General features: G+C 38.6%; 1 protein-coding gene across 4 annotated transcripts in view; it reads right to left on the bottom strand.

Annotated features, from left to right (window-relative positions):
* LOC306888007 (kin of IRRE-like protein 3) overlaps positions 1-20,594 on the bottom strand; it is a gene marked incomplete at both ends in the record, with an annotated part of 196,252 nt that overhangs the window by 3,073 nt on the left and 172,585 nt on the right. Inside the window, 9 exons of one of the 4 annotated variants that reach the window (XM_079446096.1) lie at positions 1,784-1,870; positions 2,525-2,634; positions 4,073-4,179; positions 5,342-5,453; positions 7,543-7,753; positions 8,849-8,949; positions 17,514-17,640; positions 18,363-18,490; positions 18,858-19,006. In XM_079446096.1, coding sequence (XP_079302222.1) covers positions 1,784-1,870; positions 2,525-2,634; positions 4,073-4,179; positions 5,342-5,453; positions 7,543-7,753; positions 8,849-8,949; positions 17,514-17,640; positions 18,363-18,490; positions 18,858-19,006 — 1,132 coding nt within the window. Of the gene's footprint in view, positions 1-1,783; positions 1,907-2,524; positions 2,635-4,072; positions 4,180-5,341; positions 5,454-7,542; positions 7,754-8,848; positions 8,950-17,513; positions 17,641-18,362; positions 18,491-18,857; positions 19,007-20,594 lie in introns of all 4 variants that reach the window. The other 3 variants (XM_079446095.1, XM_079446097.1, XM_079446098.1) reach the window with 3 other exon arrangements.

The following is a 20,594-nucleotide window of genomic DNA, read 5'->3' as shown; positions in this document are numbered from 1 at the left end:
TACACATAAATTATTACTGTAGACAAAAATAAAAGTTCAAAGAACTAGTGAACAATTCTTAAAAGAACCATTTTTTCTTAGTGCACGTGAAGAATGTTTTGAGAATCTGAAGAACCACTATTAAGAACTTTTTTTGTGTAACGGAAAGGTTCCAATGGATGTTAAAGTGTTCATCCATACCTTACGATTTAAATCACACTCAAGCCCTTTCTTCTTTCAGACAATACAGTAGGAGTTATATATATTGTGACGAGTCGGCTGCCTCCCCCCTTATCATCATCACCACCCCGTCCCGTATTCGCCGCCCTTCACCAGGCTCCCGACGGGAGTGGGTGTGTGAGAGAGGAGGGGCGCTGAAACAGCCAGGGCTGGCGGCGTGTGATGAGGCGCACCTGATGTGAATAGAGCCTCATCACCGCCGCCGTTTAAATGCCGAGCGCGCCTCTCCTCGGGAGACCGGTCTCTTCCCCGTGCATGCACGCTGGTGTCCTCGTGGGTCCAGGAAGGGAGCGTCGAGTAGGAGGACTACCGCACCCGATAGACGGCCGACGGGCCAGGATGCCGGGCCGTCGAGTCCCCCAGAAGCTCCGGGGGCTTAGGAGAAGGACGTCGCCGCTGAAGGAAGCTGCCGCCACTCGCTCCCGGACCCGAGAGGGGAGCGCGTGCGGCCACCGGACTCCGCTCCTTCCCTGGACCCTTCCCTCCTGAACACTGCCCTCCTTCACAAGCCCCGCAGCACGACGAGGACACCAGATCCCCTGTTTATTTTGGACACTTTATTTTAATATTTTTGTTTAATAAAAACTTCTCCGAGGCCTGACGCCACACCCACTGTGTCTGTCGTTTGCTCCTCCCGCCACAATATGTATATATATTTTTTTTATTGTTCTGGCACTTCCAAGTTTTATAATGGCAGTGAATGGGGGTTGAAATTTTGAAGTCAAATAAAGTGCATCCATCCATCATAAAAAGTGTTCCACACACCTTCGGGGGGTTAATAAGGGCCTTCTGAAGTGAATCGATGTGTTTGTTTAGGAAAAATATCCATATTTAAAACCCACCTTCCTAAAACTGTAATCTCTAGCTTGCGTTAACTGTTGTACGCTGATTCACGAGAGAGTGGCGTTCCAGCGGATGACGTACTGTAGGTGTAGCTCTGGTGAGAAAATGCTAGTCCACCAACTTTTGTTTACAGCAAAGGAAGTCTCCTCTTGACTTATATCGAAATCCTCTGACATTTGTATTTACAAATCCTCCTTTTGTACTTCTAATTTGTGAATTCTAATTTAGTTTTTCTCTCTCCTCCTGCACTTACGCGTTTGTCACTTCTCACCAGAGCTTACGCTACGCCTACATCCTATATCATCCGCTGGAATGCCACGCTCTCACGTACACGAGTACAACAGTTAGCAGAAGCAAGAGATTACAGTTTATAGCATTTTAAATATGGATATTTTAATATAAATCCGATTGTATTCGCCTGAAAGAAGAAAGTCATAGGGTGGCTTGAGGGTGAGTAAATCATGGGGTGATTTTCATTTTTGAAACTATCCTTTTAACTTGACATATGTCAATTGGAATGTCTAAAGTGAACTAAAAATAAAGTGTTCCCAGAAATTATGTGCTAAGATATTATTAACAGAAAAATGACACAAATTACTATTTATTTAATTGATTGACAGCTTTATAAAAATATATATTGAAGATGTTTCAGTGGGGTGTCATATATCAAACAACCTCTCTCTTTCTTATATCACTTCCTTCAAATCCCATGGAGACATACCTTGATGTGCTGATATTCCTTCTCCTCTTCCTGAAGTACCTCGAGTTGCTTCAGAACGGACTCCTGCTGAAACTCTCCCCGTTCAATCTGTGGCAAACAACAGCCCCATTCACACATTAGAATCTGGGTTACTCTCACTGAGTGAGTTTTGGTGCTCCAAAACACTTAAACATATTCCAGAAGGAAAGCTACTTCAACTGGGGCAATCTCCTGTGAACATCTTTCACATCATTAGCAAAGAATTTGCAATGCAACGACATCTTCATGAGGTGTCCTCTCATTTTTAGTCTAAAGTCTTGTTATACATCTTGAGCCCAAACAGAACTCTGATTCTGGGGCCCGGAGGCTTGTGTGACAATGAGTGAAATTTCCAGAGACGATGGAAGCATGTGTTTTGACAGAAGTTCACAGAGGGCTCCAGGAGAAGAGGACCACTTGATCACTGGCATCACTATGGTTACATCTATGCCCATGTCCTCCCAGGAAATACAGGCTGGGGGCTAAATATAGGCATGCAGGCCAGCAGGGTTCTCACACTTATGCTGCATTATTCATGGGTTTGACGTTAGAAGTGGAGAGGGAGATAGGCACTATTAGTGTTGGGGTGGGGATGATTAGTATTCATTAGTTACGGATGTGACAGGGACTAGCATAATGAACTAGCTTGTTGATTTGGGGGTGCTGATGGGGTAATGGCGAGCGGGAAGTTTACTGTTTTCTTCCTTCAGAAACGTGACTCACCATGAGCTGTTTCATGCCGGAGTGATCCTCATTTTCTCGGGCTGCGTTGTGATCTTTGTGTACGATTTCCACTCGAATGTCGTTCTTGGCTGATACCACCCCTTTGAGGTCTGAGGGGAAAGTGACAAGTGTTACTCCAGTGTCTTTAAATTTAATGTACTTGATGTGAAATATATATTAAAAAAGTGCTATTTACTCCATGCCACTTCACATTGCTTTAATCCATGAAAATGAATGCTGCCTTCAAGTCATGTTGAAATCAGCATAGGCCTATTTATGAGATCAGCACACATGAACGAGTCCCAACTTTTCTGTCAGTAAGAGCATATAATTATTCATACACTTGCAATTTTAAGAATTAGCCTATAATATCCCTACTGCACTTTATAAGGCCTCTAAATTATCAACAAGTTCAAAACTTAATTTACTAAATGCCTTTTGCCCTCTGATTGATCTTTTTGCTGTAAAATCTTTACTGATTTGTATAAAGTAAATATAATACTAAATGTTACAATATTAGTATGAACTGATGGATGGGTGAACGTTAGGTTTACTGTATTATCCATAAATGTTTTTTTTTTTTTGAAAAGTCATGCTAAAATGTGACTATCAAATATTATCCCTCAAGTTTTTGAGGAATGCTAATTTGTTAATATCATTTAAATATCATCTTACTGAGATGTTATCAGGAGACATAGAGTGACAATTGATATTTAGTATTATATACAAGTAATCTGTTATAATGCTATAAAGACCTCATTGGTTTACATGACAAGCTATCAGAATTGTATCTTACGATTTGGCCATATACTGTAAATATCAGCATCTGCAACAAAATGCATATTTTTAGACAGTTTGGGGTTTTGAATAAAATCGAGGTGTTTTCTTCCTCTCAAGTATGAACTCCATATACTCACTATATCATAATGTATGAACCATAAAAACAGATATGCAAAAAAAAAAAAAAACATTTAAAAAAACGCATGCACACGCACACACACATAAACTTCAATGAAATATTATTATTATTATTATTTGAAATACAAGGCTTTACAGATGGCTTTAAAGAAAGATATGGCTTTATAACAATATATTTTTTATATCAATGTTATTATATTATCTAATCAAACATACAAACAAACAAATAAATAAATAAATAAAATAAAAAAAGTCTAAAAAGCTTGGGTGGAGGGGAAAAAACTGTGGTCACATAAATATTAAAATACTAAATTATTAAGCTTGAATATCAATCACACAACTTGTTCTTTGAAAATAGCTTCCTGACTTTCCCAGAAAGTGAATTAAATAGAGAGAAATATGAAATTGTCCATTTTATTCCAACTAAAATCATGTTCCATTATAATTACAGCATCCAAACATCCCCACCTTTGAGTAGGAACTTCCCATGAGGACTTGAAGGCAGCATAACACCACAGAACTAAGATAAGAGGAACCCTAGAGGAACCACAGAGACTCACACAGCTCATGTTGACGCATTGAAGAACAATGAGTACAGATAATTGGTGACGGTCAGGTAACGGGTCTTACTTTCTGTCTTAATTTTGCTTGCAAGTTCTCTCTGCTGAGCACAGATGGAGGTGGGCAGTGTAGGCATAACCAGGTGAGCGTCTTCTGTGGCATACAACAACAACATGCTCAACCCAATGCCACCAACAATCGGAAACTGCAAGCTCATTGTTCACTGTCTGACGCTAACCTGTACATTGATGAGCTGTTTTCTCTTTTGATCATGACAGAGGATGGTCGCGGTAAAAGGAGAACAAATAAGAAACACAGAGATAAGGGTAGGCGGCATGACAAAAGCTTTATATCATAGTAGCATTAGTAAAAAATATATTTTTTTAAGCACACAAGTTAAAAAAAGAGTCAGAATTTTACTGGAAAAAAAGAGAGAATAAAAACCAAACAATTCATGAATGTATTGTTAATGTTTGAAGAATAAAGTCAAACTTATGAGAATAGTCATGTCAAATTGATATGTTTCATTCATGCCTCCTAATTTTATCATTTAAATCTTAGGAGTTTTTTTAGGTGGTCCTACATGCACGAAAATGCAGCTGTAAATAACAAAAGACTCAGAACAGTTATAAATATAAAGTATAACTGAATAGGCTATGCTATTTTAAAATAGCCAGTTCGTGTACGCTTGCATACCTGTTCAGTTAATTACTGCGATTAGAGAAACAAGTTGCAACCTTTCTACCGTAGATTACTGTAAACAACATTAAACCAATTAACATAGGGTCACCATACAACCATGCCTAAATTGCCTGAAATGTCTGTGTTTTTGGTTTGTTTTCCTATTGACTTTCTCATACATTATATGTACTTGCATATTTACATATATGTACAATGCCTACACGCTATTGGTCAAGTTACTTATCAGTCATTACCTTCAGCAAGTATGAAAGCAATAGGAAAACAAAGCCAGAACCTAGACATTAGGCAATTTAGAAATCCCAGCCAGAACAAGTCTGGGAAAAAGAAGATGTATGGTCATCCTAAATTATCTTAGCTGTGAATACACAGTGCACCAAAGCAAAAGACGTTGTCTACATTGCAAAACAGCTACTGTAGGATTTTCAGCAGCATTGCAGACAGATGATGCATTTCTGCTCTAAACCATCATGCCGCCCAACCCTACACAAACACTCAATGAAAAGGAAGATATAGAAATAAAGGCTCGGTTTCTGTGAAGTGACATGAACACCCTAACACCCTGCTCTTTGTCTGACTGAGGAGCACTTAGCATTTTCTGGTGATGGACATGCAGGACTGCGATGGGCTGAGAGGTACATACTTCTCTGAGAGCGTGTACAGCAGAACGCGCCGATGGTTCCCATGAGGACAATGAAAGCAACAAAAGCGCCAACTGCCACGCCGATGATCACGGCAACAGGGAGGGATTCTGTTGGAAAACAAAACAGAGCCTTCTAAAATAACACAGCATGGACAGGACGGGTAAATCCAGTAAATAAGCGCTCAAACACAGACACCGCCGTTCACTCCCGAACATATTTCCAGACTCACACTTGTATGGAACAAATGAGAATGTCAAATGCCATGTCAAGGAGACATTCTCACCTTCAAGGCATCTATTCAAAAGAACTTGCACAGGCAATTAACACCACCATCACGTTCTAGCAAAAACTCAGGTACCTTCACTTTAATATGACAATTTGCAGCTATGCCAATTATCACATATGTTTTAGCGCATGACATGCACATAACACATGTCTTACGTGTGCATGAACTGAACGCTGCATCGGCTGTTATCATTCACCTCGATCATTTAGAGACTCTGATAGGACGTGGGTGTAATGTGGATTCCAACAATCCCAGGAGTGTTTCGAGAAGCGTGGCTTTAGGTTAATTAGAGCCAACTCAACTGTTTTATTTGTGCTCTTGTTGGTATATTTAAACCAAAAGATGGAGGCCAGATTTTACGGCCAAATGATAATGAGAGGCTGAGTCAGACAATAAGCTGAACCTACACAAAGTTAATTACTGGCTCCCAATACAAACTAAGCATTACGACCCCTGCGTACTCACAGCTTATGCCTGTTTAATGTCTGAATTATTGTATGCAGTTCTTATAAACCCAGAAATATATATTGTTTTAAATAAAGGAATAGTTTTCCCAAAACTGTTTGTCACCCAAAGGCTTTAGAAGTCTTCAGGAAAGTCTAGGGTAATGATATGGCCTTTTTTTGCAGCTGGGATTTATAAATTGGTTAAAATGTACAGGTTTTGGCTTTGTATTATTGACGTGCTCTTTACAGTACTCGTGCATTATATGTACAGTACTTGCTTATTTGGGTTGCTTTGACCATTCTCTGTAGATCCCGCCTTCTTACATGCCACGATTGGTCGATTGTGTACAAAGCTTGAATGCTGTTGGTCAAAGTACTTTTCAGTCTTTTCCTTCAGCAAGACAATTTAGGAAAACAAAGCCAAAACTCTGATATTTTTGGGATATTTAGAAATCAGCCAGGACATGTCAGGAGTAAAAGGAATGTAGTCCCTTGAACAGTTGTATTTTTATGCATTTGCATCTTTAAGCTTGAACACTTTTGTCCCCATTCATGGTCATTTAATGGAACAGAACGACCGGCACATTATGTAAAGTTTCTAATCATTAGGGTTTGAAATAAGTAAAAATTATGAACAAATTTTTATTTTTGGAGAAACCAATCCATTAAAGAACCATTAAAGTCAGTCAAAACATGACTAAAATGTGTTGCATGTAAACAAATACAAATGCACTGGGAAGAAAGATTGTAAGAAATGCACAAGAGATAATTGAATCACTGTAACAAGGCTGCAAATTAAATAGTGCTAAGTGTTGTTAATACATTTATATGATTTATTGAAGTTGCAGTTAAATGTGCAATTACTATTGATGTTGCTCTGAAATAATCATTTGGCTAGAGCTGAATTAAATTTGATATAAATTTGGTATAAATACATTAAAAGACATTAATATGATTTAAATGTGACTTGCTAATGTTGTGTAAAGTGATTCATAATGTATAAATTAATAAATGGAAAGTAATGAAGAAACTATTATTTTCCCCTCATATTCTGCTCTATTCTAGTGCTTTCAAAAGCCATGGAGTATTGTAATTTAATTAGTGAATCAGACCGCTCTTAAGTCAACAACTCACTGATTCAATGATTCACTTGAATGATTCATATTTTCACTGAAAATATACTAATGCAAAAGTTTATTACTGATTATTGTAAATGAAAGTAATATTTACAGTAGGTCATGACTGTCAGTTATTTCATTTGTGAATCAAATCTGGTATAAAAACATTAAAATATATGAATATATTTCAGATGTGACTTGATAATTTCATAAGTGGAAAGTAATGGAGAAAAAAAAAAAAGATTCTAGACTATTCCAGCGTTTTCAGAAACCATGGTTATAAAACACTGCACCACTACTCTACCACAGCCATGTTTTAAAGAAAAGAAGGTGAAACCTGGCGAACCTTGGCTCCCACCTTGTTCCTTGAGGCGAATGATCTCTGTATCGGAGCCAAAGCTGTTCCAGGCGGTGCAATTGTAGATGGTCTGGAAGTCGGCGGGTACAATGTTACTCATGGTGAGGGTGGACAGCACTCCGTCCTCTGTGCTTACTGTCTCCACCGTGTAGCGACCTGATGTCCCTGACTCCAGGACGGTCTCCTTCCAGGACCAGGCCTGATGAAGAACAAAAGAAACCACACTGAAATACCAGCATGTGTTGTTTTGATGTTGGTCTGTTGCATAACTGCAAAAATTATTATTTTTTTGGCCAGGGTTATTATAGTTATTTAAAATTAAAACAAAAACCGAATGCATAAAAAAAATATAATAATAAATATTTTAAATCAAATAGACGTTACCTTCTTAAATGTTAATGTAATAATAATAATAATAATAATAGTCAAGGCTCATTGTCATTTAGGTTTATTTGGTGATAAAAACTAAAATCAAACTAATGAAATAAATAAATAAATAAAATCTATATTTTTCAAAAACACAACAAAATTACTAGATAGCTAAAATTAAAATGAGAACAGAAAGTATTAAAAGCAAATTAAAATATTAATAAAAAAACCTCCTTTCCAGCATCACAACCAGCAATTTTTGCTGGTAAACAGCATGTCTCTACCATCTATTCTAGACCAATACTAACCAACATAAACTATTCTGAATGAGCTTGCTGGTGCAAGCTGGTCTTTTCAGAAGGAAAGAGAGACCTGTGTTTGTTTTCACCTGCTTTATGGGCGTTATTACACTTCCAAAGTTATTACTGGTTGTTCCGGACCACAGGAGCAGTCTTTTCCATTCAACTGACATTTAGAAATAGCACGGCAATAAAAGCAAAGCCACACGGGTAAACATCGCACAGAGATTACCTATGCACTTCCATGCGCACAGCCACAAACACACATACACGCACAGTGTGAGTAATGAATCAAAAATTGGCCCGGAGAGGAGACAGTTCATCTAAGAGTGGTAAATCCTAATTGGATCTGTGGTAACAGGGCATAAGCATGCATTAAATGAGAAATTAGGGCTGTAAGCCTGCCATGTCTAATACCCGTTCACTCATATAGAGGAAACAAATGATTTGAGATGCAATTTCATTTATTAAACAGATCGTAACTCATGAGTGCGTTATGCATTATTGGACTGTGTTTACTGAGTCTAATGGAGTCACACGAGCCATGTGACAACAGCAACCACCCACTCAACAGCTGCAATCCTGTCTGAGCTGAGTCACTGGAAGGAGAGAGCGGAGTAACTCACAATGCGGTCTGGGGGTGGCGTGCTGCGGATGAAGCATTTGATCTGTCCCTTCTCCCCATGTGGAGCCTGATGGGTCTGTGTGCTGGAGATGGTCGGAGGTCCTGAGGAGAGAACAGACGCACATAGTCACTCGTCACATACTCAAAACTGTGAGTCATACTCAAAACTGTGAGTCATAGGAATCTCTTCGAAAATAGAAAATATCAAGTGTTGCTTTGTTACAATAGGCAGTTTACCCAGTATTAACATCAGAATGTTTACTAATATTTTATGGCAGCGTTCTATTCCATCTAATGATTCATGTCACAGATGCATGTATAATTTCCTCATGGTCCTGCAGTTCCTGAAGTACAAGATAGCACTGTAGAGGTTGCACTGTTGTGAAGTTGCACTGAATGGAACTGACCTTCTAACAGCATTGTTTATTTGCAGAATAAATTATGCTGATTTGCATATATGCATTTGACAGACTTAAATTGCATTCAAGGTACACATTCTTCACAAATTCCCTGGGATTCGAACCCACAACCTTGCCATGCTCTACTGTTTAAAATATAAGAACACTATGGGCATGTTCCAATACCCACATTTGGTCTTGGCTACTTGAGAGAATATGTACATGCCAGGAAAAAGAGTGCAACACTGACCCAGATTTAATAAATGCCAAAGCTCATTGCCCTTAACACACAATAATGGTGGTATTTCAGAGTTTGTTTTTTGTGACAATGATGTACTAAAAAAGGAAAAGTTTGCGTTTAAAACAAAAAGAGACAGCAACATTGTCAAAAGAATCCCCATTCACACAGATCTGTGAAATTGACTAAAAACGCTGTATTACACATGCCAGGCCAGTAGGTGATGAGTTCACTAGGTAAAGAAACATTATGCCTCTGAACACATACATATAGTGTGAACACGTAATACACATGACATCACATCTTTCAAAAATGGTAATACCAGTATTGTCTTCAAAAACTTGCAATTTGAAACCTGTTTCAAAAGTTAGAATTGTCAGGCCCCCAAAACACCTTTGTCACATAAATTAGACAACATATGCAGGACAAGTTTTCCATTTTTAGTTGAAAACAGTTGAACATAGTGTAAACACTCCATGAGGCTAAGTGTTCGTGTTCAAGAACGTGCATGCCCCGTAATCATGAGATTGTTTAAGAAACTTTCCAGTGCAAATTAAAGTACTTAGATATTGTAAGGCAGTAAAGCATAAAGCGTTGCACATGTATTGGTGCAAAGATGAATATCTATATCTTTGTTGTGGAAGATTTGGCAGACTACAGAAATCTGGTATGTTTTAGTGAAACTGCATCACTCCAAACACTTGAATTGGCTCTTTAAAATGCTAAAAGTGCACTTGACTATACTAGTAGTCTAGAGGTGTTCCAGGCTATAATAACACTTTTCTTCATCATTTGATTTTCATTCACTAGAAATTGTACACAAAAATATTTTTTAAAACATCACTTACTATTTACCACCCACTTTCTGTGCACAGAGTCATTTGCGTCGGTCAAGCAGCCTTGACATTTATGAATCCAGTGCACTATGTAATGACCCTCATTTGGACAGCTGGACTGTTGGTATGTGAATAAGATGCAGAGTTTTAGCGTACATTATACATTTTTCCCTGTAGAGCTACAGAAGCACGTACCAAGGCTGACATACGCATTACCAGTTCCAAGATCGACAAATCCTGCTGGCCCACGCTCGAGAGCGGAGTAAAACTTTAACCGTGCAGGCTAAAGATTTCATCTGTAGGATCTGCCAATCAAGTGTGCAGTACTAAGGCCTTGCAGTGGCATGTTAGAAATTTGGCTTTAAAAGGAAAGAGCAGTATTGTATTTGCTTTGAATGGGCAGACTCTTAAAGGAGTCTCCTGTGGGCTGGTCTATTTAAGAGATGTGTTAAGGGTGAGGGAGTGAGGGTCTGGTCTTCATTTTCAATCTTGAAAATAACTGATTTATGGCAGGCCTCATGTCTCCCGAGGAGATAAGACTTGGCGTGCCAACTGCAAGTCTATTTCTATAGGCTGCAATCGGTAGAGTGCCAAATGGCAGAGAAAAGTTATTTTGAAAAGATAAGGGCCCCGGAGCATATCTTCTTCTTCAATTTTAACTGTGGAGCCTTGAACTTTGACTTATGCTACGGCTCACCCTATTTTTTTTTCTTTCACATTTGCATGAAACAAGGCAATGCACTGATGTAAAGGTAAACAACGTGTCTCTAGGATAGATTCAAAGTAATGGGTAACCAACACCAACCCTGCCAAAAGCTGCACTTAGATGCACACGCACACACAAATTCAACCCAATCCACCAATCATGCATCTGAAAATCATATGCAGTGGTGTCTCTCGACTGATTCGTAATTGCAGTTTATTAACTGCTTATTAGAATAAATTAGCATCTAGATGAGCATGAGGCAGATGGAGTGCTGTAGTGAGGAGGATATGCGTGCTATGTGCCTGCTACCCTAAGACTGCAAAATCATAATCCATGCGATAGCATGTGATAAAGGCTGGAGTGTGTGTGTAGTTACAGGCGTAAGGTAAATACATTCAGATCATTCCCCGCTGGTGGAGGTAAGGCCAGCGCTTGTTGACTCAGAGGAATCAGCCCATGGATCAGGCTGTAAATGAGGAATATAATTAGATAGCTTATCACTTATCCTCAGAATGCTGGGTTTAAGGAACTCCGTGGGGAGTGGGAAGGCTGGAGGCTGGGTGAGAAAGAGAGAGAAAGAGAGATACAGATATAGAGCTCACAGCAGGGCATAGGTTTGTGACAGTAGGGGGCGCACAAGAGTGATGATGAATGGATCAGCATGGGGCAATGTTGTGGCATCACCTCACAGAATCCTTTCCCAAAACGATTCCATGTGCTGAGACATATTTTCATGGGCATTTTATATAGTGCATAAAATAATCATGGATAATCATGTTTTGAGTTGCAATTTGTATATCATGTTATATAGGCACTGCAGTGAAGATGTATTTTTGTAGGCCAACCTGAAGTGTGCATCACCTGTTTCCCTCAAAAAAACAATAGGTTTTTTAGATTGGCGTATGGATTATTGCAGAAAATAAGCTCTGTTACCAACAAAGGTTTATTTGATTCGTACGTTTGATCATGAAAATCTTCACAAATGAATGCAATGTTTATGCATTTTGAAGCTGATCATAATGTTTAATGTCCCCGACGAACTTTGTAGTCCCATTTAGCCACTTGTAATCAATAGCTTTTTCAAGACAAGTAAAAGCTTTAAAAAATTAAAAGGGGTAACTGATGTATTTTTGTTGGTGAAAAATAAAACATGAAAATATATCTTGAGCTTGTGCTAACCACAGACATTATTTATTCTAAACCAGGGGTAGGCAACGTCAGTGCTGGAGTGCCGCTGTCCTGTAGAGTTTAGCTGTGGGGTGGTGATGGCGCAGTGGATAAGACACATGCCTTTGGTGTGAGAGACCCGGGTTCGAATCCACTGTGAGACACCAATGTGTCCCTGAGCAAGACACTTAACCCCTAGTTGCTCCAGAGGCGTGCGACCTCTGACATATATAGCAATTGTAAGTCGCTTTGGATAAAAGCGTCAGCTAAATGAATAAATGTAAATGTAGCTCCAATCCTGAAAAAACCTCACCTGCCTGTTGCCAAGATATTCTGAAGACCTTGATTAGCTTGTTCAGGTGTGTTTGTTTAGGGTTGGAGCTAAACTCTACAGCAGCACTCCAGGACCGACGTTGCCTACCCCTGTTCTAAACTATTGCCGCAGACTGATTTTTTTCCTCACAGTTTAAAGCTTTGACATATTGCATGAATTAAAATTGTCTGAAATGCGTGTCTTCAAATAATTTACATTCCACCAATGATTAAACTATGCTAAATTATAAGTTTTATTTTATGAGTGAGGAAGGGCCTTTGTGCTGCTTTATAAAAACAGACTATTTATGATTAATTTTCAAGTTGAAATTATGTATAACGCCTAACAGTAACTGTAAAGTATGTATTTTATGTTATGAGAGTGAAATATGTTGAGTTTTGATATTTGGATGGGGCCATTGGGCTTATTTTCGGCTGATTTTGATTGGCCTTTGTGCTGATTTTGTTACAAAGACCTGGCAACCCTGTACAGTAGTGTGTGTTTGGGCCATAGATTTAGTGGTTACAAAGTGTCATCAATAGAAGGCAACAAATTACCAGTAGAGACCCACAGGGACCATTACAGTTTCCATTAAAACCTATACTATGACCAGTAAGAACATTACAATTCTGTGAGGGTTTCTGCTGAAAAAAAAAAAACAGTATAACCAGTATAAGACCAGTATAACTTATTTTATTTGATTAGCTAAAATCAGGCTGGTTTAGCTATCAAGTTCCGGAGAAATTAGTTTCAGTTCTTCAATGCATGTTTGAGTATGAACCTATTAAGACATTGATATTAAAATGTATTAAGACATTGATTAAGCTTTTTTCATAGAAAACTATTATGAAGAAAAGCTTAATTTAGTTTGTTGTGTTCATATTCTCGGCTTATCTTTCCTGTATATGCATCATTAATATGGTGTGTACTGAATTTGATCTTTTAATATCACCGCTTTAGTACATTAGGGCACGTTAAGTGTTTTTCACATTACGTAACAGTCTTAAAATGTCCTGCCATTTTTAATGATTTAAATACTGCAGCAGGTGCTGTATATGGATTGCAAGTGCCCAAAACTTGCAGTTTGTTCACATATCTTTGTTTTATTTCTTACAAGATGTGATTTAAACAGTCGTGGCTTGAAACAGACATGACTGATGAATTAGATGAGGCGCTGACTTTAGTAATTGCCTGATTGGCTGTTTTAACTGAAAGGTGGTACTTTAATTCCCATATTGAGTGTTTTCATATTTTCACCATCTGTGTTTTATTCAGAAGTAGTGAGCAACCTAATCTGATCTGATGCATACAGTATTCCTTTATTAACCATTTAGCCATTCACAATTTATGAAGAAAATGCAGCTCGTGACAAAAAAAGTTTAAACCATTGCACTGTGTGATTAAGCTTTACTCTGAAAATATGGTTTTAGCATACTTACATTATTAACCTTGCGCTAAGCATCACAAATTTCTCTCTGCACCGCTGTCACCATTTATTTCACTATAGCTTTCATTTGCCAAATCATTAATCTGTAGCGATTTCTCTCTTCTCCTCTATATCTGCAAGTTTGCATGAAAGAATACTAATTTTCTTGGGGTATGAATGTCTAAAGAAAAATATATATATATATATTCAAAAGGAGGGACACTAAAATGGGCCCTATTTCAGTAGGAGCTTTCATTTTCTCAGTTTATTATTATTATTTTAGCTTTTATAGAAACATATTTTTTCTCAGTGTGTTAAAATATGGTTGACAAATGTGCACCAGTGCATTCGGGAACACAAACCAAAAGTAGCAACCTTCCACAGAGACAAATATGTCCCATTTCTATGCTGGGTTAATGTACTTTTTTCCTGGAGACATTATGTGCTCTTCCTGAGATACATACATGAACGCTTTCATGCACAAATATGTTCCATTAACCCGATAATGAGTTCACATGGCCTTGAAAATGACACACATAAACAATGTGATTGAGAAACATCATCCCAGCAATTATTGGATTGCAGTAAACCACAACTGCATGCTGAAGCAGTGAGAGGTGATCCGCAGATTGTAGCATGTCAAAGGTTGAGCCTGGTTTGTTTCGCCTCATTTCCGCTGCCATATATTTCCATTACAGCACTCCAAGAGGACAAAACCTAGTTCCACGAATAACACATGCTCTGTATGTCCTCTTGCCTGCAGATCCTGCAATGAAATGCAGGCCCTGGACTCCTTCTACCTGCACACTTACCTTGGGCACACTGCGCCCTATTTTTAAATGTCTTCCCTGAACTCTCAGCAGTGCCTAGAAATGACGTCCTCCTTATTCCTTCCAACCCCATTTTTGTGAGTGCATAAAATGTTCCCCACGGCAATTCACCTCCACTCCATTGTGTCTTCATCCCCAATGCAAAGTGATCTTTTAAGGAGCTTTCAAACTGACAGTGATTTGCAGCAACGAGCAACCGAACGTCGTGCATTTTCAATAGGAATGTTGCATGAGTGAGATTGATTCATGCATTAATACTGCTGCAGTTTACACCATTTTAACCTACAAGATCAAGTCGATGTCTTGTCAAATCAAAAACAAATGTCTTATTCTTACTTGAATCACATTTTCAAAACCTATGGCCTGATATGCCGCCCAGCAGTCAAATAAATTTGAATGCTCACACACAGACAAATACAAAGTATACTATGGTTAAAACATGTCTCTTATACTCACCAAGGCTGTATTAATTTGATCAAAAATATCAAAATTGGGAAATACTATTACAATTTAAAATAACTGTTTTCTTTTTGAAAATAACTGTTATATATTTTAAAATGCTATTTATTCCTGTGATAGCAAAGCTGAATTTTCAGCAGAACAGCATATAACAAAACAAACAAATTGAATCCACAAGCCACAACACAAATACATGAACATAAGGACATATTTAGATATTAAATCCCATTAAGGCTCAAAATACACATGGAGAAATGAGATCCCTATCTGAGGAACTAGGGAACAAAAAGCAGAAAGCAATGTGTATCCATTAGCGTGTTTTCGGCAAACGGTGTCCCCTGCTAGCTATTTGATTATAATTAAATTACATTGGGCCTGAGAGAACGCTGGGACTCTCTTGTCTATATTCTGAATCTCAGTAGGAGCTCTGGGTTCTAGTGACTTGCAACTGGGAGAAAACCGATATTGACAAATTCCAAACGCGTGCATTTAATTGTTAGCATAAATTAGTTTTATATGACTCAGTTAGGATCAGCGAACATAGGTGGTTTATCAAGTCTTTTTTTGAGCTTTAGTTCATCCTTCTCATTTGCTTTCGCTCTTCTTACTGATCAAGCCTTTGAAACACAAAGCTCTGGTCATCAATCATTCTTCACGTCAATGCTTGTGAATTTCAGTCGCCCGTCAGGAGCGCATGTTGATGAGCAAGATGTGAAATGATCGGCTTCATCTCCCAAATGCACCAGAACTTGAAACAATCAGCCCCGTGCTACAAGAGAGCCTGCGCCACATGTCGCCACATCAAAGGCTACGCTAGGTGCTTGAATCTAACACGCCGCACTCTTGTGTTCACTTCCAGAAATGAGTTAGAACACAGCTTGCCATCCTCTTGTGGCTTTTAGAGCAAAAGGGCTCACTTATTGAACAGAATCAAAAGATTCTTACTCTTTGATACCTAAAAGACAGATCCAGGTCAAGCGGTTTTAAAATGATACAATAACAATAAACTAGGTACAGGAATAATTAAAAATAATAGCAATTCAGAGAAATAAATCTTAGATGCTAAGAATACACTGTTATTAAACCAATTATTGTATTTTATTTTTTTACATTCTTTTGTAATGAGATGTGATGTGAGAAAACAAGGGGAATTGTTTTGATTGTGAAAAGTGACATTGTATGCTAGAATGGTGCCAGATTTAAGGTGTGGATTTTCAAGTTCACCTATAAATGTAGCAAAAACAGGTTTCTTAAATACGTTTCATAGTAAACACCAAGAACTGTGTGAATTAAACACTATAATGTGACATATTATCCAGTATATCATCACAAACTCTGCCTAAGGTTGTCTACTTGTATAGCCTACCTTTTGTTTTAGGGCACTATAGTTACCCAGAAAATATATACTGATGGTAAATCCATAGCAGAGTGGCCTTAAAGGGGTTAATGCTGAGAGACATGATGGTACACTGTTGGATCTTTTCATAAACTTCTATAAATTCTTCTACTACCAGAACAACAAACAACAACACTGTATTTATTCTGGATTCCAGGCAATCCTGGACTCTCTATGAGTCAAAAATGAATGCAAATAAGAGATACTCTTTACTGTCCTCCTAAAGAACAGAATATACTTGATGAAAGTGGTTGTCATCTGTAATTTCTGAGTTCTCGCTAAGCCTCGAATGAATGTCTGACTTTGCATATTAATACTATCACTCATAACAGTTCTTTATTGATTTTCTTTCATTTCCCAGCACCAAACTGCATTAGTGAATCTAAATTTGCAGAGGAATCATTCAATGCAAACAAAATTGTCACTTTGGCTGAACTTCTCTTATTTTCCACTCACGTCAAAGCCATGGCCCATGGCAAATAGCTTCGGAGAGAAAGGAGCTTTTAAAAGACGTGTTGGATTTTGCGAATGAAAGCTGTCGTGTGGCTAATGCATGCCGCCTGAATATCAAGCGGCCATAATGAAGTCATTTATCTGAGAGTAGCCAGTCTCCCGCTATTCTCCTGTGTTCATTAGCCCGTCACAGCCTAAGAAACAGCTCCTCGTGCAATTCTTACTGAATATAATCAGCATTAGCCCAGAGAAATAGCAGACCGAAGAGTAAACATCAAACTTCTGTCTCAGAGTCAACATGAATGCCAAAATAGGTCTAAATATGTCACCTGCATTTCCAATTACTTTCACCTTTTTTATTTACATATGTTCCAAACGGGCACATTTGCACTCGTCAAACACACCTCTTTAGCCATGAACCTTGTACAAAAGCGTCAAACGTACCATTTACGGTGAGAGAGACTTCCTTCTCGGCCGCTCCAACACGAGGAACCACCGCGCGGCACACATACTTCCCAGCATCCTCTTGCCTGACAGATTTCAGTGTCAGGATGTTTTCATTGCTTAGCACCTGTAGCCAGAGGTCAAAGATCAAAACGTTAAAAAGGAGTGAAAAGGGAGCTGGCCAGAGTCAAAACGAATCAGGACTCACAAATGGGCAGCTAAGCTTGGAAAAGGACCTTCTTCTCAATTATTAAAATCCAATTTGGGTCAGATGAGAAGGACCGTGTGAACATTGGAGATGGTAGGTGACAGTCAACCAGGAGAGAAATGAGACCGGTTGGTTTCAGTTGGGCACAATTTCCCCCATTACTGTGCCAGAATACAGACATACCCCAAACTGAGCCACTATCCGTTTGCGTGTAATAGAATCGCATGGAATCTGAAAAACCCTGATGTTTGCCATCGGGGCACAGCACTGAATGTAAATACTATGTGCCATCCTGTCCTTGAAATAAGAATATGTCTTTTTAGAAATGTTCTGATTCTGTTTCTGAGCTGTTCAGAAATAGAAGGCAATGTATTACTAGATCAAAGGTTTTATACAGAGTATGCTATATTGAAGTTTAAAATGAATGGATGAAAAGTAAAAATCAAATTAAAAGGATTTTTTTTTCATGTTTGCTTGATCTCTTCTTTACAAAGAAAAGATGTCTGAACATAAATGCACTATTAATGTAGCAATAATGAAAAATGGGATGATTTGTGAAAGAGAACTGTGGGTTTACTTCAATGATTAAACGTGAAGCAGGGTTATATGGCAATGTGCATTAACAATGTCTAGCAACTTACCACCCCAGAGCCCCTTTTCATCCATACAATAGTTAAAGAAGGGTTTCCGGTCCAGGCGCAGTTAAACACAGCATCGGATCCTAGGTCAACTTGTAAAGACTGGGGCTCTGCAGCCATCCGAGGTCCAACTGGAGATAATAAACCTGGTTATAAGATCTATTCAGAGAGCTCACATTTAAACATAATTATTGTAAGATCGTTTTAATGTGAGACTGGTGGCTGCTGAATTTGAAATCTCTCTCCTGACATTTGTGGAGACACCTTCAGAAATTATGAACCAGATATTTCCAGTTCTTCTCACAGTGGGTCATATACTTGCAGAGCTTTGCTCGACTATAATTTAACACACCTGAACCAGCTAATCAAGGTGTTTAGGACTGCTAGAAGTGTGCAGGTGGTTTGTAGCAGGTTGTAGCTCTGTAGGAACATGGTACCCCATGAAGTTTTGGACAACTCTGATTTTTTCTAAAAAAAAAAAAACCTGAAAGAACTCACAGTAGACGTCCACGTTCCGACTGATGTTGGTGCTCCCAAGCGGGTTGGTGACCTCACAGGAAACTGGCTCTGTGAAGAACGAGTGATCCACTATGACTTCGTAAGTGTCCCCAGACACTTCCTTTATCACACTTCCTCCTTTGGCCCACCTATAAACAGTAGATAGAGATGACTGAAGCCCACTCCAAGCAATTAAAGACCATAAGTTTCTGAACAACTATTACTACTAATCACAAGTTAGTGACAAACCACCCAAAAGCCAGCGAACCTCATATCCATGTTGAAAAAAAACAAACAAAAAACAGCATATGATGGTTAGGTATGTTTTGAAGCATGGCGGTGGTTTGAGATGGTTTAAGCTGGTCCTGAGCTGGTTATAAACTGGTTATGAGCTGGTTTATGCTGGTCATGTGCTGATCCTAAGCAACTAGCTCCTGCTAAGGACCAGCTTAAAACAGCTCATGGCCAGCTAAGAACCAGCTTAAACCAGCTCAATCCAGTTGTCATGCTTCAAAACATACCTATAACCAGCATATGCTGTTTTTGTTTCAACATGGATATCATTGACAAAACATACTGCAGGATGTTATAATTCCTGTTCAATCTCAAACACATGCAATAATTGTATCTTTAGGGGTACAACAAGTTGTCACTTGGGCAGTACACTCAAATATGTGTCTTATGTATCCCTAAAATGTTCAAATTAGTACCTTAAAGGGAACAAATTACTACTGACATGCACTTTTTATGGGTAGATAAGGTCCAACGTTGTCCTTTTAAGAGGACTGCTCTAGTGACAAGCTGTTACGCATTTAAAGGTACCGTCTTTGCACATTTTTCTGACAGTGTAGGTAGTTAGGAAGTAATTGGTAAGTGTTCTTTGGTGAACATCCATATTCAAGAGTGTCCAATCCTGCTCTTGTAGGTCCACTATCCTGCAGAGTTTAGCTCCAGTCCTACATAGAACACACCTGAACCAGGTAATCAAGTGCTCAGGATGACTTGAATCTTCTAGGCAAGTGTTTTGGGGCAGGTTGGAGCTAAACTCTGTGGGAAAGTGGACCTCCAGGAGCACTTCAGTCCTTGTTGGTCCTGGAACAAATACTTCCTGTGAACTAGTCAGATTTAATAATTAAGTTTGGAGGGAATTGGGATTGGTGCAACATCCTTATCAATGTTTAATTTCCTACCCCAGTCATATAGGTAGCTACAGGTTAAGACTGGAATGTACTACACAACTTTAGCCCCAATTTTCTCCCGAAAAGTTGTATAGTGTGTAACCACAGACACAGATTATTATCTTCAGACCATCCATTCCATCCAGTTGGAGGATATCAAACATGTTTGCTATTTTATGCCGATTTTAGAACGCACATTGTTTACAATTGTCACATGTCTCCTAGGCACATGTTTCTGTTTTAAAATATACTGTATATATTGTGTAGTGTATTCCAACCAGGTTAGGACTGTGTTTATCAGAACGCTGTTCTAGGACCAGCAAAATATATTTGCCTTTGAATACGTCCTACCTCACTTTCACTGATTTCAAGTCACGACATCAAACTTCCCTGTCTTAACTTCACTTATACTTCATTTATAAATTCAAAGCCTTGCTATCAGTCTAAGATCTAGTTTTCACCTCGAGCGGGTCACAGCGGTACTCTCTAAGATAATGTGATACATATCCTTAAGCTCATTTGTAAAAGTGGTATCAGATCCACAAGTCGAGAAATACAT

The sequence above is a fragment of the Barbus barbus genome (assembly GCF_936440315.1).
Source record: "Barbus barbus genome assembly, chromosome: 22".
NCBI classification, from domain to species: Eukaryota; Metazoa; Chordata; class Actinopteri; order Cypriniformes; family Cyprinidae; genus Barbus; species Barbus barbus.
The sequence above is the reverse complement of the archived record's forward strand: the minus strand, read 5'-3'. Positions and strand labels throughout refer to the sequence as shown.